The 23,372-nt window shown below is 49.7% G+C and overlaps 2 protein-coding genes across 2 annotated transcripts in view; both read left to right on the top strand.

The window, feature by feature from the left end:
* Positions 1-23,372, top strand: part of ATP13A2 (ATPase cation transporting 13A2) — a 387,527-nt gene that overhangs the window by 203,325 nt on the left and 160,830 nt on the right. The window lies entirely within an intron of this gene.
* Positions 16,066-23,372, top strand: part of PADI2 (peptidyl arginine deiminase 2) — a 74,282-nt gene continuing 66,975 nt past the window's right edge. The window contains exon 1 of the mRNA XM_007523718.3: positions 16,066-16,231. Within this exon, the coding sequence (XP_007523780.1) occupies positions 16,140-16,231 (92 nt within the window). The 5' untranslated portion in view covers positions 16,066-16,139. The remainder of the gene's footprint in view (positions 16,232-23,372) is intronic.

Here is a 23,372-nt window from a genome sequence, read left to right as displayed (position 1 = left end):
GGTCTGCAGGTGTCTGTCTTTCTCTCCCCCTCTCTGTCTTCCCCTCCTCTCTCCATTTCTCTCTGTCCTATCTGACAACAATAAAATAACAAGGGCAACAAAAGGGAAAATAAATAATAAAAATAAATAAATAAATGATGCTCTAGCATTATGTATGGTATGTATGGCATGTATGTATGTACGTACGTATGTATGTATGTACGTACGTGTGTGTGCACGTGTGTGTACGTATGTGTGTACTGTGTGCGCGTGTGTGCATATGTGTGTACGTATGTATGTACGTGTGTGCATATGTGCGTACGTATGTATGTGCATGTGTGTGTACGTATATATGTATGTGTGTACGTATGTATGTATTTCTCTATTTCTCTATGAATGAAAAAGCAGCCCAAAGTGGTGAAATCAAGCATGTCTCAGCTCCACAAACTAAAGGAAAGAAAGGAGGAAGGGAGTACTGAAGGCAAGGAAAGAGAGATAAAGGGAGGAAAGGAAGAAGGGAGGGAGGAAGGGAGGGCAAGAAGACCCAGCTCTGTTCCCAGTGGGCTCTGTGACCCAGGACACCAAACTAAGGGACTTGCCCCATGAACTCTCTGAACTCTGACACCAGCTGCCGACTGAGGACAGCTGCCCAAAGGGAAAGGAAGATGCTGCGTGAGTGAGGTTTCACAGAGACCAGAGGCAGCCTTGATTCCGACCAATGAAGCCACCCTCACCTGTCTGGGGACAAAGTCCTGCTTCTAGTAAAATGGGGCTCTGGTGCCCTCTCGTGGTCATGAGTGCTTGCAGCAGCAGCAGTGTTTTCATCTCTCCGTGTCCTCTGGAATGCAGCAATTCCTCTGTCTTCACCAAATGCAGAGCCCCAGGCCACAAGGCTCCCCCAGGAGAAGCAAGCATGAGCGAGGTACTCGCCATCCCTGCTCTCGGTTTCGAAGAGTCTGAACTGGCCGGGGTTTGTCACTGAACGCCGGGGTTTGACTGCCGACCATCAAAGGCCACTTAACTGTGACAAGCATGGCTGTGAGAAAGACCTGGTTTACTCAGGGCTGGCAACCTGAGAAGACAGACTCACCTCTCAAAGCCATCTTCCTCTGGGGCTGGCAAGGGAACTCACCTCGAACGTGTGTTTTGCCATGCACAAGATTCAACTTTCACCAAACCCCTAGAGAAACTTCAGTCTGTGGTGTCCTCTCTCTCTCTCTCTCTCCCTCCCTCTCTCTCTCTCTCTCTCTCTCTCTCTCTCTCCCTCCTTCTCTTTCCCTCTTTCCCTCCATATATATATTCAGTCAGCTGGGGCTTCGTGCCTGTATGATTCCAACCTCCACAATAAATTCTTCTCTCTCTCTCTCTCTCTCTCTCTCTCTCTCTCTCTCTCTGTCTCAAATAGAAGCAGAGGGGACAGAGACGTCACTCATAGAGAGACCAAAGGATCATCACTATGTCACCAGCCACAAAGCTTCCTCTTTGCCTGGAATCCCCATGTGGTGCTCCAGGCTCAGCCCTCATGCATGCTGACGTGTGTGCTTTACCAAGAGAGCTATCTTCTAGTTCCTTCTTTTTTTTCTTAACCTTTTTAAAATATTTATTGAGGGGGCTGGATACAGAAGAAATAACAGTAAGATTCAAGCACCATGTTTAGGGTTAAGTGTTACTACAAAACATGCTGTTGAAATACACAGGACAGTTCTATAGCTAGTTTAGACCTGCGTGTTAAAGTCTACAGCAGGGTTTTTACACCACCCTAAAATATGACAGTCTGCAGGTCTCTTTTCTGAAATAAATTTTAAAGACATCTTCAATGAAACGAATCCAATCACAAAGAAGACTAAGGCAAGCATAAACCTATGGGACTACATCAAATTAAAAAGCTTCTGCACAGCAAAAAAACAACTACCCAAACCAAGAGACCCCTCACAGAATGGGAGAAGATCTTTCCATGATATACATCAGAGAAGAGTTTAATAACCAAAATATATAAAGAGCTTGCCAAACTCAACAATAAGAAAACAAACCCATCCAAAAATGGGGGGAGAAGACATGGACAGAATATTCACCACAGAAGAGATCTAAAAGGCCAAGAAACACATGAAAAAATGCTCCAGGAAGTCGGGCTGTAGCGCAGCGGGTTAAGCGCAGGTGGCGCTAAGCACAAGGACCCGCATAAGGATCCTGGTTCAAGCCCTGGCTCCCCACCTGCAGGGGTGTCGCTTCACAAGTGGTGAAGTAGGTCTGCAGATGTCTATCTTTCTCTCCCTCTCTCTGTCTTCCCCCTCCTCTCTCCATTTCTCTCTGTCCTATCCAACAACAATGACAACAATAATAACTACAACAATAAAACAACAAGGGCAACAAAAGGGAATAAATAAATAAATAATAAATATAAGAAAAAGAAAAAATGCTCCAAATCTTTGATTCTCAGAGAAATGCAAATAAAGACCACAATGAGATACCACTTCACTCCTGTGAGAATGTCATACATCAGAAAAGGTAACAGCAGCAAATGCTGGAGAGGTTGTGGGGTCAAAGGAACCCTCCTGCACTGCTGGTGGGAATGTCAATGGGTCCAACCTCTGTGGAGAACAGTCTGGAGAACTCTCAGAAGGCTAGAAATGGACCTACCCTATGATCCTGCAATTCCTCTCCTGGGGATAGATCCTAAGGAACCCAACACACCCATCCAAAAAGATCTGTGTGCACATATGTTCTTGGCAGCACAATTTGTAATAGCCAAAACCTGGAAGCAACCCAGGTGTCCAACAACAGATGAGTGGCTGAGCAAGTCGTGGTCTATATACACAATGGAATACTACTCAGCTATAAAAAATGGTGACTGTTTTCAGCCTATCTTGGATGGACCTTGAAAAAATCATGTTGAGTGAAATAAGTCAGAAACAGAAGGATGAATATGGGATGATCTCACTCTCAGGCAGAAGTTGAAAAACAAGATCAGAAGAGAAAACACAAGTAGAACCTGAACTGGAATTGGCGTATTGCACCAAAGTAAAAGTCTCTGGGGTGGGTGAGGGGAAGATTACAGATCTGAAAAGGATGACAGAGGACCTAGTGAGGTTTGTATTGGTATGTGGAAAACTGAGAAATGTTATGCATGTACAAACTACTGTATTTACTGTTGACTGTAAAGCATTAACCCCCCAATAAAGAAAAATTTTGTAATGCCAGTCTGTGCAGATCAGTCACATCAGTGACCACAGTCTCCACCTGGGCTTGCTGCCGAATGCCTCGGCCCTCTTTCCAGTCAAGAACAGGGGGGTCATGTTAGGTACACAGGAGGACTTGCAGATGTGCTGCAGACAGACCAAGGGGACCTGCAGTCAGACCTGCGAAGAGCTGTTGCTGCCCTGAGGACAAGTGCTCACACCTCACTCGCTCACGTTCCTGGCCAGCACGAGGCTGCCTGAATAAGCGGAAACAGCACTGGCACAACAGCCTATGCTGAGGTTCCTCATTTCTTTCTTACTGCCGGAGTGAGTAGAGCTTGCTACGGATGGGAACAAGGAAAGGCTTCTCCAAGATCACAGTCCAGTTGCACAAATGTGCCCGGTGCAGAAGAGCAGGATGAGACTGTCACTTGCCTTAACTGTTCAATCCAGAGTAGTACAAGTCCTGAGCACAGAATGGTCTTGCTAATCACACAGCCACCACTTGCCTTAGTTCCCACTAATGCATGCCATGAATGGCAACCCGGACCAGCGGAACAAGCCTTGATGGAATTACCACACTCTCTGAAAAGAACAGACAGATGTGTAGGCATGCTGATAGCTGGGTAATCGGATTAGTTCTGACCTTCTCCCATAACTCCATCAGCTCTGGTTCTACAAGAACACGTGCCGACTGCTATGTTTGCTGAGAACCTTGCACGAGACGTTGCCATGGCATTAACAGCAAGCTGAGAGCGATAAACAGTTACTGGGTAAAGTTGGTTTACTAGAAGTATACTTGTTAACCCGAGGTGAAGAAGTAGAAGTCTTCACACAGTTATTGTTAAGTGTGATTATAGACACATGTTACACCTGTACCATGTAAGGAAACTGACCCCTGGAGATCTGGGGACCATATTAAGGCCAGGCTTACAGGGGCTTGGTGCTACCCAGAATTTCTGCAGAAATAGACACAGGAGGGCTTGTTACCAAGGGAGTCACTACCATGCCTACCCCTCATGGAGAACCTCAGGAAGTAGTGGATGGTATATTAAAGGCTGTGAAGTGGTGGTTATAGAAGATTGTATACCTGGAGGCAAAAAAAAGGGAAAGGGAAGGGAAGGGAAGGGAAGGGAAGGGAAGAAAAGGGAAGGGAAGGGAAGGGAAGGGAAGGGAAGGGAAGGGAAGGGAAGGGAAGGGAAGGGAAGGGAAGGGAAGGAAAGGGAAGGAAAGGAAAGGAAAGGAAAGGAAAGGAAAGGAAAGGAAAGGAAAGGAAAGGAAAGGAAAGGAAAGGAAAGGAAAGGAAAGGAAAGGAAAGGAAAGGAAAGGAAAGGAAAGGAAAGGAAAAAAGAAAGGAAATGAGAAAGGGAGGAAAAAAAGTAATCCAAGTTCCGGGGTTACAGCAAGGACGCCTGGCAGGTGCCCAAGACCCGTGGAGCGTGAGTCAAGCCTTTTAGCCCAGTGGTGGTGAATTCCATGTGTCAGTTTGGCCACACTTATAGCTCCCAGTCATTTACTCAAATGTCAACCTGGATGTTGGCTGGGAAGGTATTTTTCAGACACGACAAACCAGAGATCGATCGACCTTGAGTAAAGCGGATTGCCCTCCAGGCTGTGGACAAGCCTCGTTCAACCTGCAGACAGTCCTCAGAGAAAAGATCAAGGTTTCTCCAAGATCGCAATCCAGAGTCCTGCCTGAGCTTCCGGCCTGCAGACCTCACACCAGAAGTAGAACATGCACACTTGTCAGCTCTCCCTCAGCCTGCTGACCTGCTCTGCAAATTCCAAAATGGCACCAGTGGTGGTGGCCCCAGAAGGTTTTGAAGGGTGCTGAGAGAACAGAACACACATCCCTCATCCTCAGTACCCCCGGGTGACAGCACTAGGCTGGTTCCTGAGAATTTGTTTTAAGCAATACAGCTTTCAAGGTGTTGGGCATTACGCCAGCTCCCCTGCATTGCTTGATACTATGGCCTATTCACATAATCATTGTTTTGCCTGAAAGATCCCCACCCATGCCTGCAGGGTACATTAATCCTGCCAGCCTTCTACCTTCCCAGAATGCCTTGTTTTCTCCACCCCCTTTCCTAGCCAATCACGTTCCTGACTCGCCACTTCCGTTTTTACCCTATAAAGCCCGCGGCTGTTCTGGGTTTCACTCTTTCTCTCCCACGTCCCAACCTGGAGAAGACCTGGAGAAGGGCTGGTGTGCATAGCGGGAGGTGGCCATTTTGCTAGCTTCATGTTGCCTAAACCCGCTGTGCTCACAACCGACTCTGGAGTGTCCGAATCAATAAAGAACTATATTACCACGCCACCACGAGTTCCTTGTCTCTCTCTCCGGTGAAGCTAGCCTGGCAGCAAGGGAAGATGGTCTGAGAATCATGCCCAACACCAAACAGGGTTTCTTTTCTTCTTCCCTTCCTCCTCCTCCTCCTCCTCCTCCTCCTCCTCCTTCTTCTTCTTCTTCTTCTTCTTCTTCTCTTCCTCCTTCTCCTCCTCCTCCTCCTCCTCCTTCTTCTTCTTCACACAGCATTAGGCTGGTTCTTGAGAACTGGTTTTAAGCAAAACATCTTGCAAAGGAAGCCGGTCTGAAAATCATGCCCAACACCAGACAGGTTTTCTTTTCTTCTTCTCTTTCTTCTTCTCCTTCGTCTCCTCCTTCTTCTTCTTCACACAGCACTAGGCTGGTTCTTGAGAATTTTTTTTTAAGCAAAACATCTTGCAAGGGAAGCCGGTCTGAAAATCATGCCCAACACCAGACAGGTTTTCTTTTCTTCTTCTCTTTCTTCTTCTCCTTCTTCTCCTCCTTCTTTTCCTTCTCCTCCTTCTTCCCCTTCTCCTCTTCCTCCTCCTCCTCCTCCTCCTCCTTCTTCTTTTTGCCTCCAGGGTTACTGCTGGGGCTCAGTGCCTGCACTACAAATCCACTGCTCCTGGTGACCATTTTTCAATTTTTTTTTATAGAATAGAAAGAAATTGAGAGGGGATGGGAAGATAGAGAGGGAGAGAGACACCTGCAAACCTGTCTCACTGCTTGTGAAGCTTCCCCCTGAAGGTGGGGAGCCAGAGGTTCAAACTGGGACCCTTAGGCCTGTCCTTGCATATTGCAATGTGTGTGCTTAACCCGCTACAACACCCCAGCCCCCAGGGTTTTCTTTTTCTCATCTGTGTTAAAACATTATCTAATGTTACAACATCCAGAGACCTGCTGTAGAGGCTGTGTAATGAGAAAGCTCACCCCCATTACACAAAGGGGACAAGGTCACACCCAGCCTGTCCCCTCCCCTGAGTGACAAGTCTCACAGGATCCAGTGCTGATGCAGAAGTGGAATCTGTGGCCTCTCCCTAGGGCCTTTCCCCCACTGAGTAACCAGAGACCCCTTCCTAGGGGTGGGCAAACAACATGAGCTCTCCTGGGGCCAGGGGGGTGTACAGGAACTGGTGGAGGTATGTTGGGGGCTCCTAACCCTGAGTCCGAGTCTCTGCTTTGGGCTGGGTTGGCCCAGGCCCCCATCTCCTCACCATCCTGGCTGCCTTACAGAATTCCTGTGGAATCCAGCTCCGCATGGCAGCCAGAATGCTTTTGCAAAAGCCCATGCCGTGCAACTGCCAAGATTCCAGGTCCTCTGGGGCTTTCCTGTGACTTTAAGGAAAAGCCCCAAGCCCTTCACACAGTCAGGGCCTCACCAGCCAACCTCACACACAAGCCTCTTGCCTTCTGTCTGGAATGTTCTGCTGGCCTCACCTTCTGGGCTCAGCCCGCCGCCAGCTCTCTCCTCAGACACCTGCCCTCTGTGTACACAGCAGTGCTCCCCTGACCCCCACGCCCCAAGCCAGTGCATGGAGGCCCCTCTGGGATGGCTGTTTGGGGGATCAAGGTCTTAGGCAGTGCCATCTGCTTCAGAGGCTTTGGGGAACTGACACTGACCACAGGACATGGCACCGTCCCTGGCCCTCCCACCTGAGAATAGAAATGACCGCACTGTGCAGTGCCCACCTGCTTTCCTGTCTCAGCCCACCTAGCACCTGGTGCAACCAGCTACCCCACAGTGGTCAGGAAGCCCTGTTTAGGCTCCTCCCTGGCTGACTGGCTGGGACACCCTGCACCAGTTCCTTATTCCTAGAATAAAGTTTTGATTTGGAAACTCAGGTGTTCAGGACAATGTGAAGAGGGTAATTGTGGAACCCCAGGAATGAAAACGTCTGACACATTTCTAAGCATCTAACAGATTGCTAAAGGTGAGTGATAGGGAGCCAGGTGATGGCACACCTGGTTATGTGCACATAGTACTAAGTGTCAGGACCCATGCAAGGAACCTGGTTAGAGCCTGCACTACCCACCTATAGCAGGAATGTCTCAGGAGAAGTAAAGCAGAGCTGCAGGTGTCTCTCTCACTTCCTCTTAACTTCTCCCACCTTCTCTCAGTTTCTCTCCATCCTATTCAATAAAATGGAAAAAATGCCCACCACAAGTGGTGGCCAACACCAAGCCCCAGTGACTTCAGGCAAAAAATAAAATAAAATAAAAGTGAGTTTAAAAATAGCACATACACCTGTTTTTCCAAAGACTTAAAATGACTTAGAGGGCAAGATAACCCCCCCCCCAGTTGTGGACTGCTTTGCCATGCGTGTCACCCAGGTTCATGGCCAGCCCCCAAAACACTGGAGGAAGCTTCAGTACTATGGTGTCTTTCTGTCTCTGAATCTCTCTATCTCAGTCTCTCTTTCTCTGTGGGGGGGAGGGAAGTCATCTCAGAGCAGTATAACCCCAGTGATGACGGTGAAGCCTCGAGTCCAACATCAAGGAAAACAGAAACAAAAAGCAGCCAAGAGGACCACCCCAAACGGAACAGCTTCTGCACGGCCAAGAGACCCAGCACCGGCACACGACGCCCTCCAGAAGAGGAGATCTTGACAGACCAGATAAAGAGCTAATAACCACTGCAGGACCAGGGCGCAGATAGGATCAGATTACTCACAGAGAGCCTGAACCCTTCATAGTAGGATCCAAGACGCCAAGGTACTGTTTTAGTTAGAGTGACGACACTTTTTAATACGCAGAGTCTGACGAAGATGTGTGGTACCAAGTGGCTGTTTCCAGGACAGACCCTCCACCCCCGGCCCAGGCTTCCAGGGTGGCAAAGGAAAGTGGACAGTCAATCAATCACCTTTTGTGACCAGTATAGTTGTTACCATTTTGAAGGCAAATACAGACATTTTTGTGGGTGGCCAAAATCAACAATATACAGGATCCACACAGCTGTCCAAGTACAACAGAAATCAGTGGCATTTCTACCTCAACTAGGAAAAGACAGAAACAGGCCAGGGGTGTGGATGGACCTGCTGACATCCATGTCTAGCAGAGAAGCAATGATAGAAGCCAGAACTCCCACCTTCTGCTCGCCATAAAGAATTTTGGCCCACGCTCTCAGAGGGATAAAGAACAGGGAAACTTCCAGTGGAGGGGATGGAACACAGAACTCAGGTGGTGGGAACTGTGTAGAATTGTACCCCTGTTATCTTATAATCTTGTTCATCATAATTAAATCACTAATACAAAAAGATTTTTAAAAATAAGTGGCATTTATTTTTCCTACTTTGAAAATGTCCGTGGTTTCACTCACAGACCCAGGAAGAATAGTTTCTGAGAATCTCTGTGGTGACCGCTGTTCACGGCCTGCACCTCCAACCTGTGTCTGCATAGAGGAAACCGTGAAAACGTCTATAGTTCCTGTCACTGCTCCTGTGACCGCCACACCAATGGGTGTATGTCAGACCCCTATGTCCCTGGCATTCAGTCCGGTGGAGCTGTAGACAGTCACTGCAGGTGTGAGCTGTGGAGATTGACAATGGTCAGAGCCGCCAATGTGCCAGTGGGAGAACCTGCCTCAGCGACCCCAGTGGCTATTCCTGCCTCTGTTCTGTCAATTTTACAGAAGGGGCAGATGGTAACCCACCTGGTTAAGTGCACATGACCTTACACAAAGATCCTGGCTGGGGCTCCCGCTTCCCACCTGCCGGGGGGACGCTTCAGGAGCCATGAGACAGGTCTGCAGATGTCTGTCTGCAGGTGTCTCTCCATCTCTGTCTCCCCCTCTTCTCTCAATCTCTCTCTGTCCTATAGAATAAAATGGGGGGGATGTCCACCAAGAGCCATGGATTCGCAGTGCCAACAAGACCCAGAGAGAAAGAGAGAGAGAGAGAGAGAGAGGAATTTTACAGGAAAACGTTGCAGGTGAGCATAGTCCATATATCCTGGTCTTTGAAGCTCTGTTCCCCCCTGTTCCTTGCTAAGCCAGAGCGTTTTCTCCTCAGGTGCACATATCCTGGTCTTTGAAGCTGTTCCCCCTGTTCCTTGCTAAGCCAGAGCGTTTTCTCCTCAGGTGCGCATATCCTGGTCTTTGAAGCTCTGTTCCCCCTGTTCCTTGCTAAGCCTGAGCGTTTTTCTCCTCAGGTGCGCAGACGCAGAGGGCACTGCTCAGCATCAACAGGGTCACCGCCAACCTACTTCACGTGTAGAGGTGTAGAGGGAGGACCCTACCCAGTGGGAAGTTCTCCAGGGGAGGAGGATAGTGTTCTCTCCAGGTTCTAAGGGGACTGTTTCCTCCACCATCTTTATTAGTTAAGGCGGAAAAACCTCCAGGCCTCAGGAAACAAATACATTTCAGCCAGTGCAAATGTTGGATTTTTTTCAGCATCATCAGGGAACATAAACCTGACCTCAGAAACCATGTGTTCAAGCAGGTAAATCTGAGAGAAAAAAAAAACCTCAAATGACTAACGAGGTAAAATGTATTTTGATATCTTTTGCTCTTAAATACTCATGAAACATACACTACATATTGGAGTGTGCATCATGTGTAGGAATGAAGGAATAAATTTTCTTTTTTGTTGTTTTTAATAATTTATTTATTTTGTTTTAGCATAACCATTATCTATCTACCCCACCCCACCCCGCCCTGTCCACTCCCTCCCTTCCTTCCTTCCTTTTGTATTTTTTTTATTTATTTTTTTTTATTTAAGAAAGGATTAATTAACAAAACCATAGGGTAGGAGGGGTACAACTCCACACAATTCCCACCGCCCAATCTCCATATCCCACCCCCTCCCACGATAGCTTTCCCATTCTCTATCCCTCTGGGAGCATGGACCCAGGGTCATTGTGGGATGAAGAAGGTGGAAGGTCTGGCTTCTGTAATTGCTTCCCCGCTGAACATGGGCATTGACTGGTTGGTCCATACTCCCAGTCTGCCTCTCTCTTTCCCTAGTAGGGTGGGTCTCTGGGGAAGCTGAGCTCCAGGACATATTGGTGGGGTCTTCAATCCAGGGAAGTCTGGCTGGCATCCTGATGACACCTGGAACCTGGTGACTGAAAAGAGAGTTAACATACGAAGCCAAACAAATTGTTGAGCAATCATGGACCCAAAGCTTGGAAAAGTGGAGAGGAAGTATTAGGGAGGTACTCTTTCTAATGCAAAGAAAAAAAAAAAAAAAAGAACTGATAACCACAGTATATTAAGCACTCACTGAACTCAGTGAAGAAAAAAAAAAAAATTCTAAAAGCAACCACCCTATTTTAAAATGGGGAGAGGAAATGGACCGAATCTTCATGAAAGAAGAGATGAAGGGGGCCGACAGATACAAGAAAAAAAATGTTCAAAGTCACTAATTATCAGAGAAGTGCAAATAAAGACAATGAGATACCACTTTACATCTGTGAGAATGTCATATATTAGAAAGGACAGTGAGAACAAATGTTTGGCAAAGATGTTGTTTGCCAGGAGGGAAGGACCCTCCTGCACTGCTGGTGGGGATGTAAGTGGGTCCAACCTCTGTGGAGAACAGCCTGGAGACTCTCAGAACACTAGAAGTGGACCTGCCCTGTGCCCCAGCAACCTCTCTCCTTGGAATTTAATCAAAAGAAGCAAAAACACAAAGAGATCTCTGTATACTTATGGTTATAGCAACACAAGTCGTAAAACCCAAACTTGGAAGCAGCCCAGATGCCCAACAAGAGATGAGTAGCTAAGAGAGCTGTGTCTATGCAGTGAAATACTCATTAGCTATTAGAAAATGATACGATCATCTCCTTTGCGTCATCTTGGATGGAGCTTGAAAGAATCATGTTAAGTGAGATAAACAAAAAACAATAAAAGAGAGGGAAGGATGAATACCAGATGATCTGACTCAGAGATGGAAGGCAAGAAACAAGGACAAAATGGAAAAACACATGTGAAACTTGGACTGGGTGTGGTGCTCACAGCAAAGCAAAGGACTCTGGGGAGGGAATGAACAGGAGGCTTGGAGAGGGCATTGGGGTCCTTGTGCCTTGACGGTGGAGAAAAACTAAGCTGGGAGTCAGAGTGTCTTGCAGACACCTAAGAAATTGGACTCATGTGCCGGCAAGTATGCTATGAACCAATACCCTCCCCTCCCCCAGCAGAATGGTTTTTAAAAAAATCCGTTGAGATACGGAACTCTGGTGGTGGAAATTGTATGGAATTGTACCCCCTATCCCACAATCTTGTTGAGCATTATTAAATCACTAGGAAAAAATAAAATACTCGTTCAGCGCACATGGAGAGAAGCACAAGGACCGGTGTAAGGATCCCGGTTTGAGCCCCCAGCTCCCCAACTGCAGGGGAGTCGCTTCCCAGGCGGTGAAGCAGGTCTGCAGGTGTCTGTCTTTCTCTCCCCCCTCTCTGTCTTCTCCTCCTCTCTCCATTTCTCTCTGTCCTAACCAACAATGAAGACAGACAACAATAATAACTACAACAACAATAAAACAACGAGGACAACAAAAGAGAAAACAAATAATAAAAAATTTTTAAAAATAAAATAATAAGCCGTGTGTGTGTCATCAGCTAAACTTGAGTCTGTGCTGAGCCTTACTGTATGAGCCCTAACATGCCAACTTTTATAGCCTAGTAGTCTTGACAATCAGTTTATGTAGATGCCTTTTTTTAAAGGCAAACTACATTTTTTGCCAAATAGAGATTTGTTACTTTTTTGCTGTTTTTCTAATTTTTTTTTTTTTTGGTGTGGTTGTTTGTGTAGTTTCACCGCATACGAGTTCGTTATTCCTTACAACCTTGGGGACTGGGCACGGGTAAAATCTCCTATACGTAGTGAGAAATCAAGACCCCCAAAAGACCTCCAGCTACTCAGGGGACAGGATTGGACTGGACCCCAGGCTTGCCAAGTCCAAAGGTCATTCTTCTCACGGCTGGGTCAGGAGCCGCCTCTGTGGAGACAATAATAGCTCCCATCTGAAAGGACTGTTCAGAGGATTATATGAGCGAAGAGCTGTGAAACCTCTAGATTACGCCCTGACACAGCTAAGAGCTCAGGAAGTGTGCGCCTCAGTCCGCCTCTAGACGGGCCTTTTAGTGCCTACTCACAAGTATCTAGAATGGTCTTCTCTGGTCCGAGGCTCATGGGCAACCTTATTGCTTTATTTTCTCCACAATGATCAGGTCACTGGTTTTTTTCCACCAAGGTTATTGCTAGGACTTTGTGCCAGCACTACAAATCCACCACTCCAGACACCCTTTATTATTATTACTGTTGTTGTTATTTTTTTAATTTAAGAGGACAGAGGAAAATTGAGAGGGGAGGGGAAGAGAGAGAGGGAGAGAGAAAGATAGATGACCGCAGACCTGCTTCACTGCCTGTGAAGCTTCCCTCCTGCAGGTGGGGAGCAGGGTCTGAACCCCTTGTGCACATGGTAACGTGCGCTTGGCTGTGCACACCACCACCCGGCCCCATCAGCTAGTCTCCGTACACTTGTGTGCATGGTAACGTGCACTCAGCTGTGCACACCACCACCCGGCCCCGTCAGCTAGTCTCCGTACACTTGTTTCTGCTTGATGGCTTGCAGAAGGATGCATTGAATGGGCTGCCAGTTCCCTCAAGGGCAGTTGGGAAAGATCTGAGTACCCTCCAGGTAACCCCTCACCCCACCCAGAACTAGCACAGAGACCCAGACACACAAAGGATCGTAGCAGGGGGCAGCTCAGATGAACTCATCGCCACCCACTTTCCCTGGCTATGAGCTGGGCAGCAGCCGGAGCCGTGGGTGTGGGACATGGTCAGTGCCAGGAGCTGACCTGACTCAAACCTGCCCTTTGATGCATTCCCCAGAAGTCACCATGAGAGACCTTGGGGCTCTTCCGGGCCCCAGGAGGGCAGTGACAGCATCAGAGTGCATGAGACCTCCGGCCCTGAATCCACTGACAGCTGTGAGCACTTCTGCTATTTTAAACCCTCAGACACTGAGAGGCTTTCATCACAACAGCCCTGCATAGGCTGGAACCCTGTGTTTGTGTGGCTGGTCTAGTCAGCCTTGGATGTTTTAAAGAGAGAGAGTAGGGCTGGGGAGATAGCATAGGGGTTCTGCAAAAGCCTCTCAGGCTTGAGACTCTGAGGCCCCAGGTTCAATCCCCAACAGAGCGGTGCTCTCATTTAAAAATGGAAGAGGAGTTCGGGGTAGATAGCATCATGGTTCTGCAAAGAGACTCTCATGCCTGAGGCTCCAAAGTCCCATGTTCAATCCCCTGCACCACTATAAGCCAGAGCTGAGCAGTGCTCTGGTGTTTCTCTGTCTCTCCGTCTCTCTGCATCTCTCTCAAAAATAAAATTAAAGTATTTTAAAAAATGGAAGAGGAGGTGGAGGCAGAAATGTTTAAAAAGTAATTTGGTCAGTGTCCAGATAAGAACCCACCTCAGGGGACCTTGGGATCAGCTTGCATGAAATACTGTCATTCTTCACCTGACTGTCACCTGCTCACTGACTGCTGGTTGCACGGTTCACTAAGAGGCAGCTGGTCAGAAGTCGCCAGCTTCTCCCTGTGGTGTGTCCCTTTTGAGAGAAAATACTGATGCCCTTTGCCCTTTATCCCAGATCCTGGCCCCCAGGAGCAGCTGGGCTGTCTCCTCTGCCTTGGGATGTGGGCCACCCTATGTTGACCCTGACACCTGGAGGCTGGGGTTGGGGGGGGTCCTCAGTTCTGGGTGCTTCTGAATCTCCTTTCTACTGTCCAGGTGTAGTTCCCACACCCACAGGGACCCCTGCCCTCTGGCAGCTCAGCCTCCCCCTCAAACATGCCTGCCCTATCTCTCTGTCCACTGTCTCCCCATGTCTACCCCACCACCACCACCAAGGACCACCAGCAAGTCTGAATTTTCTGAACAGTCCTCCATGACAGTGACAGCTGTGACCACTTCTGCTATTGGCTTCATGGCCAGACGGGCCTGCTGTTGGCGTGGGGAGGGGGGCTGCCATCAGGGCACCCAGTGAATGTGTTCTGCACCTCAGGCTTCACAAAACATGAACAGCTGAGGCACTGGCCCAGGCGGAAACAGAGGCCGCTGCTGGAGCATCCGGAACTCAGGGAACAGACGCTGCTCAGATGGGTTCCCTCCTAGCAGACCTGTGCAGCCCTGACCAGGGTCTTCATCGGCCTCCCGGGAGACACCTCCACTCATGGCAGACAGAATGGCCCCGGTGCTATCCCACCAAGCCACTCCTCACTGAGGAAGCCCTGACAAGTTCCCGCTGCCCATCCAGCACACCTTGGCCACTCCAGCCAGTGGGCTTCTGGGCTCTCTCGGGCTTCCCTCCAGCGGCCACTAGACGATCGTTGAAGGGTGAAGGGGAAGTCAGGCCATATCTGCTTCCTATCTCTGCTCAGAAGCACCCTCCCTTCCCTTCCTCTTAGTTTGCAAACGCCTCTTTCTCCTTCCAGAAGACTGGGGCGACCCTTCAGGGAGCTTTCTGGACCCCCAGGCTGGCTGGATAAGGGCACCCCCTGCTCTGGGGTCCCCCAGTGGAAACTCCAAGTTGCTATTACCTGCCTGGCTAGTCTGGGGGTTCCCAGAGAGAACTCCGGTTCTGTGTCCTTACACCCTTTATCTAGAAGGAAGCCACGGAAGGTTTGAAAAAGGGTTGGGTGCTGGTTAACGAATGAAAGCTGAATTCTGGAAAATGGACATCTGCAGTTTCTTTCTCTCTTTTTTATTTGTTATTAATAGTTTGATACAAGATTGTAAGACGACAGTGTGTACCACACCCACCACCAAAGTTCTGTGTCTCACCTTTCTGCCTCCCACAGATCACCACCAGAGTTCTTACAGTTGGCTTGCTTGTGTTTTGTTTGGATTTTTTGTTTTTTGGCAAGTTCATGTAAATCAGATCTCTGGATTCCACATATCGGTGACATCTGGTCCTGCGTCCTTACACTGTATATCTAGAAGGAAGCCACTGAAGGTTTGAAAAAGGGTAGAGTGGTGGTGATTAAGGAATGAAAATTAAACTCCAGGGAGTCGGGCGGTAGCGCAGCGGGGTAAGCGCACGTGGTGCAAAGTGCAAGGACTGACAAAGGATCCTGGTTCCAGGCCCTGGCTCCCCACCTGCAGGGGAGTCACTTCACAGGAGGTGACGCAGGTCTGCAGGTGTCTGTCTTTCTCTCCCCCTCTCTGTCTTCCCCTCCTCTCTCCATTTCTCTCTGTCCTATACAACAACGACGACATCAATAACAACAATAATAACTAATTCAACAGTAAAAAAAAAAAAAAAGGCAACAAAAGGGAAAACAAACTTTAAAAAAAAATTTAAAAATAAAATTAAACTCCAGAAAACAGACATCTGCAGTTTCTATTTGGAAAATAAATCTTAAATTTTTTTTAAAGAAAGAAAATTAAACTCCAGAAAGCGGACATCTGCAGTTTCTATTTAAAAAATAAATAAATAAAAAGATATTCAATTAAATTTTAAAAATAAAAAAATTAACCACTAGGGGGCGGAAGCGAGGTGGGGGCGTGGTCAGGCTTGACGGACAGGCGCCCGGTCCACTGCGAGAGGAGGTCGTAGTCAGCCCCGCCGAGGCCCCGCCCCCCGGCCCGGGATAAGGGCGCGCGGGCCACAGCGGCCGGGAGGCTGCAGCCACTCACCTGCGGCAGGTGCAGCCGGAGCAGCCCGAGAAGATGCAGCGCGGGCGGACGGTGCGGCTGCAGCACGGGAGCCGCGTGGAGGCCGTGTACGTGCTGGGCACCTACCTCTGGACTGATGTCTACAGGTGAGCGCCCTCCCCCAGGGCCGAGACACCCCGGACCCCGCAGCCCGGGACCCCGCACCCGGGACCCCAGACACCGCACCCCGGAACCCCAGACCACGGGACCCCAGTCCCCGCAGCCCGGGACCCCAGACACCGCACCCCGGAACCCCAGACCACGGGACCCCAGTCCCCGCAGCCCGGGACCCCAGACACCGCACCCCGGAACCCCAGACCCGGGACCCCAGACCCCGCAGCCCGGGACCCCAGACCCCGGGACCCCAGACACCGCAACCCGGACCCCGCACCCCGGGACCCCAGACCCCGCAACCCGGACCCGGGACCCCAGGCCCCGCACCCCGGGACCCCAGACCCCGCAACCCGGACCCGGGACCCCGGACCTGGGACCCCAGACACCGCAACCCGGACCCCGCACCCCGGGACCCCAGACCCCGCAACCCGGACCCGGGACCCAAGACCCCGGACCCCAGACTCCGCGTCCAGAAGTCCCCCGACTGGGGGACGCGGACATCCTGCCCCCACCCCGAGTTTCCCCTAATCCGGAGACACAGCCCCCCACCCCTCACCCCTGCACCCAGAGATCTTCAGGAGCCCGTCCAGCGGCCTGACAGCCCCCTCCTCCTGGGTCGGCCCCGCACATCCTTTCCCACGGTCACCTGGTCCTCTTCTGCGTCCCCCCAGGGGACGAGAGCACCCCCAGCCTCCCCCACCACCCCCTACCATTGCCACTGAGCCCTCTGCGCTCAGTTCCTTCCTCTTTCCCTCCTGAGTCTGCACCCTGACCTGCTGAGATGGGTGCCAGCTGAGACAGAACCTGGCCCCGGGTGCTCAGGCCCTGGCTTCCCCCTGAGGGTGCTGGTGGCACTTGTCTGCCCCTGACCGCGCCCTGGGGCAGCTGAGTGTGTGCGACTCTGGGTGGGTCTCGACCTTTCCCTGTCTTCTCTCCGTGAACTGTGCTGAATGGGGTACAGAAGCCGGGAGTAGGGGTGGGGGGTAGATAGCATGGTTTTGCAAAGAGACTTTCATGCCGGAGGCTCCAAAGTCCCGGGTTCAATCCCCCCCCCCCCCCCCCCGTACCACCATAAGCCTAAACTGTGCAGTGCTCTGGTAAAAATAAATAAATAATAATAATAATAAATAAAAGAATTTTAAACCCGGTTCGAGCCCCCAGCTCCCCACCTGCAGGGGAGTCGCTTCACAGGCGGTGAAGCAGGTCTGCAGGTGTCTGTCTTTCTCTCCCCCTCTCTGTCTTCCCCTCCTCTGTCCATTTCTCTCTGTCCTATCCAACAACAAGAACAACAATAATAACCACAACAATAAAACAACAAGAGCAACAAAAGGGAATAAATAAATGGTTTTTTAAAAATAAAATAAAATAAAAAGAATTTTTAAAAAGGAGACAAGAAGCCAGGAGTGAGGGGATCAAAGTCAGGTACACACATACACACACACACACACACACACACACACACACACACCCCTACCTTCCCTTACACACACACACACACACACACACACACACCATCACCCAGGACGTAGCCAAATCCAGTGATGGCCCTCTGTGTGGAGATGTGAAGGAGTGAATGAAAGGGTGGGTGGGGACCTTCTATTCTGGGGGGTGGGGGGCATGCTAAGGACAGAACCTGCTGGATTCTGAAGTCTGGCCTTGTGCTGGGGACCCGGGCAGGTTCCCTAACCTCTCTGTGCCTTGACTCAGCGGGCGATGCCAAGCAGGCTTATCACCCCAAATCATTCTGTCACCTGACACACCCTGACTCTCCCTGCCCCTCCCAGCCCCAGCCCCACTTCTCTCTGTCACCTCCCGTGGCCCTGGCAGCCCTTCTCGGCCAGCTCCGTCCACCCCTCCCAAAGGCAGCAGCCACTCTGGCATCACGGAGCCCCCGCGTGAGCACCCCAGACCCCCTTCACTCAGTTGTCAGCTTGTGAACCTCAGGAGTGGTTTCTGAGGGTCCTAACAGTGGGGTGCTGGGAGACCCCCCCCTCCACTCCTCCCCCGCCCCCAGTCCTGAACCTGGCATGGCCAGCGGCGGGCCAGGCGCCAGGGCACCCAGGTCCCTAAGCCTCAGCTGTCATTATACCCGCCTGTTTGTCCATGGGGCACTTTGGTGCCAACTCTGAAGAATTGGCATGGTACCTCCCGTGGGGGCGGGGAATTAAGAGGGGGCCACATTTAGCCCCCCACACACATCTCTATCCCAGGCATATAGGGGCAGGGACTGAGGGAGGTAGGAGCTCGCTCTCCCTCTGGCAGGGGCAGAGCTGTACCATCCCCTGTGTCCTCTCTCCAGAGAGCAAACACCACCCCAGCTGCACCTCACTTAAGTCTCTACCTCCCCCAAGGGCACAGTGCAGTGTAGACCAGCCCCATCCACCAGAAAAGGTGGACAGGTCACAGACAGAGCCCCGTGTGCCATGTGTAATTTTCTTTCTTCTTTTTAATATTCTATTTACTTATTTATTTATTAGAAAGAGAAAGAGGGAGCCCGGCGGTAGCACAGCGGGTTAAGCGCACGTGGCGCAAAGCTCAAGGACCGGCATAAGGGTCCCGGTTCGAGCCCCCGGCTCCCCACCTGCAGGGGAGTCGCTTTACAGGCGGTGAAGCAGGTCTGCAGGTGTCTGTCTCTCTCTCCCCCTCTCTGTCTTCCCCTCTCCATGTCTCTCTGTCCTATCCAACAACGATGACAACATTAATAACTACATCAATAAAACAACAAGGGCAACAAAAGAGAATGAGTAAATAAATATAAAAAAAGAGAGAGAGAGAGAGAAAGATTTGCAGCCCTGTTTCACCTCTCATGAAGATTTCCCCCTACAGGTGGGGACCAGGGACTTGAACCCAGGTCCTTTGCACATTGTAACATGTGTGCTCGACAGCATTTGACACCTCCCAGCCTTCTCTTTTTTTATTTTATTTATTTATTATTGGCTAGAAACAGAGAGAAATTGAAAGGGAAGGGAGAGATAGAGAGGGGAAGAGACAGAGAGACACCTGCAGTCCTGCCTCAACACTTGTGAAGATTTTCCCCTGCAGGTGGGGACCAGGGACTTGAACCTGGGTCCTTGCGACTGCAATGTGAGCGCTTAACCAGGTGCGCCACCCTGCCGGCCACCATAATTTTCTAATGGCCACATCTCAATCAATATTCTAGCCCAAGACATCCAAAATGCTATCACTTCAACCTATAATCAGTAAGAAAATCTTAACAAGATTACTTTTGTTCTCTTGTTTAAATTTTTTATCAGTGATTTAACAGTAGATTAGAAGAACATAAAATTACCAGGACAGAGCCACACACGCCGCATACCACCGCAGCTCTGAGCCTCCCTATCTCTGCCCCGGGCCTCCCTCCCCCCCACCCCCTGCTCCTGCAACGATAACCATCATAGTTTTCACAAAGTCTTAGCAACAATTTGACTTCCTTCTATTTTTTTCTTCTTTTTAACAAATTCATGTGTTTCACTTCTTTATATTGTACATGTGAGTGAAACCATCTTGTAGACATGCAGGTCATCTGCTAACATATAAACTGTAGCAACAAGAGTCCGTGGACACAAACACCAAATTAAAGAACCGTGTTCTCCTTGTCTTTTTGTTCTTTTTTTTTTTTAATATTTATTTATTTATTCCCTTTTGTTGCCCTTGTTGTAGTTATTATTGTTGTGGTTATTGATGTCATCATTGTTGGATAGGACAGAGAGACATGGAGAGAGGAGGGGAAGACAGAGAGGGGGAGAGAAAGACAGACACCTGCAGACCTGCTTCACCGCCCGTAAAGCGACTCCCCTGCAGGTGGGGAGCCGGTGGCTCGAACCGGGATCCTCACGCCGGTCCTTGGGCTTTGCACCACGTGCGCTTAACCCGCTGCACTACCGCCCGACTCCCTGTGTTCTCCTTCTCATAGTAAGCCTTTATATTTCAAACACACCTCTCTGTGCAGACCCGCCTCCCTCTGGCAACTCGACAGCCCCACACAAAGTGCATTAGAAGGTGGCCTGTCACTACATAACATCATCCCAGGCATCTGTCCCCTGGAGGACATAGGAGCCCTCCCCTGTGACAACCAGCCTGTAGACAGAGCAGCTCCCGGCAGGAATCATCCCCAGTTGAGAATCTCTAGTCAGAGCGTCAGGCGGTGGAACACCTGGTTTAGCACACATGTTACAGTCTGCAGGTTCGAGCCCCTGGTCCCCACCTGCAGGGGAAAAACTTTCCAAGTGGTGAAGTAGGGTTGCAGGTGTCTCTCTCTCTCTCTCTATCTTCCTCTCTGTCTCCCCTTTCCCACTCTACTTCTGACTCTCTATCCATTCAATAAATTAAGATAATAAAAAAAAGTTTTTTTTAAAAAACAAAAGTTTAAAGAGAGAAAGGGAGAGGGAGAGAATCTAACGAAGGAGATGGGGCTTTTACCCTGAGTGCAACTTCTTGTGCTCTCTCCCCCCTCTCTCTCCCTCTCCCCCCAATTGAAAAAGAAAGAAAGAAAAGAAAAAACAAAACAAAGAAAGAAAGAAAGAAAGGGGCAGGGGAGATAGCATAATGATTATGCAAGGAAAAAAAAAAAAAAACCTCTTATACCCAAGGCTCTGAAGTCCCAGGTTCAATCCCCCCACACCACCATAAGGCAAAAATAAAAATAAAAAAAGATATTCAGGGAAAAAAAAAGGAAGGAAGGAAGGAAGGAAAGAAAAAGAAGACAAAAGAAGGAAAGAAAAAGTAAAGACATGGGAGAACGCGTGCGAGCCTGGGGCTCCAGGAGGGTTGGCACAAAGGTGACTGTTCAGGACAAGTGTTGTTTCTCCCTACGGCAATGCCCAAGCGTCTTCGTCGGACAGCTGGCATCCACACGCTCGCACCCAAGGTCCCCTAGCTGGCAGGCACTTCTTCGCGGGGCTGGCCAAGTCGCCATCTATTTCTAGCTTGAAGCTGGAGGGAAGGCTGAGTGAATGGAGGATGGTTTCACCTCCCAGCCCCTCTGGTGAGTGCTGTCTGCCCCGCCCTAGAGCCAGACACACCCCCAGAATGCAGAGGGGTGGGAGAAAGGGCGGTCTCATAGTAAAGGGACATGGTGACCAGCTCTCCCACTGACCCACAAGCCACTACCCTGCAAGAGGGTGACTGCCTCAATGGGCAGGACCTCAGAGAGCTCAGCTCCAGCATCATCGGGGTGCGAAAGCTCACCACTGGCCTCTGCAGGGCACTGCCTGGAGGCCCCTGGCCCCTGACCTCACCGTGTGCTGGGAGGTGGAGGGAGGGAGCCCCACATCCTCCTCAGGAGTATCCAGAGCAGAAGCCCAGCAGGGCCTTGTCCTCACCCTCTAGCGGGCGACAGGGAGAGGCCACCAGGGCTGGGGGTAAAAATCCCGGGCACACAGAAGTGTGTCCTGCCTGTGAGGAGATCCAAGTGCTTCTTCCTGTCACTGCTCCGTTCACTCCCAGGGAGTTTCTTTCTGCCTCTTGGCTGGGATGAATATTCTTTTATTTGTTTGTTTATTTATTTATTTTCCCTTTTGTTGCCCTTGTTGTTTTTTTTTTTTATTGTTGTTGTTGTTATTGATGTCGTTGTTGGATAGGACAGAGAGAAATGGAGAGAGGAGGGGAAGACAGAGAGGGGGAGAGAAAGACAGACACCTGCAGACCTGCTTCACCGCCTGTGAAGCGACTCCCCTGCAGGTGGGGAGCCGGGGGCTCGAATCGGGATCCTTAGGCCGGTCCTTGCATTTCGCGCCACATGCACTTAATCTGCTGTGCTACCACCGAATCCCGGGATGGATATTCTTAAAAGTCTCCTTAGAGGGCTAGGGAGATGGCATCGTGGTTCTGCAAAAGGCTTTCATGGCTGAGACTCTGAGGTCCCAAGTTCAACCCCCAGCACCACCATGAGCTAGAGCTGAGCAGTGCTCTGGTCTCTCTGTGTCTCTCATTAAAATTATATATATATATATATATATATATATATATATATATATATATATATATATAAAATATCCTGAGAACAAGTGCTGAGGGGGGGGTCTGTGAGCCAGCTGGGAGCAATGGGAGGGTGTCTGGGATGCTGTGCTGCATCCTGAGTGCTGGGACCCCTCACTGACCCCCTCTCCTGCCTGCACATGCTCTAGTCAGGCCCCTCAGTGCTGTCAGCCCTGGAGCACAAACACACACACTCACTCTCACACACACTCTCTCACACACACACTCTCTCATACACACACTCTTACACACACTCTCTCACACACACACACACTCACACACTCTCTCACACTCACACACTCACACACTCACACACTCTCTCACATACTCACACACACACTCACACACTCACACTCACACATTCTAACACTGACACACACTCACTCACACACATTCACACACACACACTCACAGTCACACAGATACACACACACTCACACACACACAAACACACACTCTCACACACACACACTCTCATACACACACACACACTCTCTCACACACTCTAACACTGACACACACTCACTCACACACATTCACACACACACTCACACACACACTCACAGTCACACTCACACACACACACACATTCACACACACTCACATACACACACTCATACACACACATTCACACACAGTCACACACACACAGTCACACACACACTCACATACACATACACACACATATACACATACACACTCACACACTCACTCACACACACTCACATACACACTCACACACACATACACACATGCACACATTCACACACACACTCACATACTCACACACACTCACACTCATACACACTCACACTCTCACACACACACTCACAGTCACACACACACTCACACACACACTCACATACACATACACACACATATACACACACACTCACATACACTCATACACACATACACATTCACACACATATACACACACTCATACACACATACACACTCACACACATATACACACACACTCACATACACACACACACTCACACACACACTCACATATACTCACTCACTCACACACACACACTCACACTCACACACACACACTCACACACACTCATACACACACACTCACACACATACACACACACATACACACATACACACACACTCACACACACTCACATACACATACACACACAC

The sequence above is a fragment of the Erinaceus europaeus genome, chromosome 11, assembly GCF_950295315.1.
Source record: "Erinaceus europaeus chromosome 11, mEriEur2.1, whole genome shotgun sequence".
Classification (NCBI taxonomy): Eukaryota; Metazoa; Chordata; class Mammalia; order Eulipotyphla; family Erinaceidae; genus Erinaceus; species Erinaceus europaeus.
This window is presented reverse-complemented; position numbering and strand designations above follow the sequence as displayed.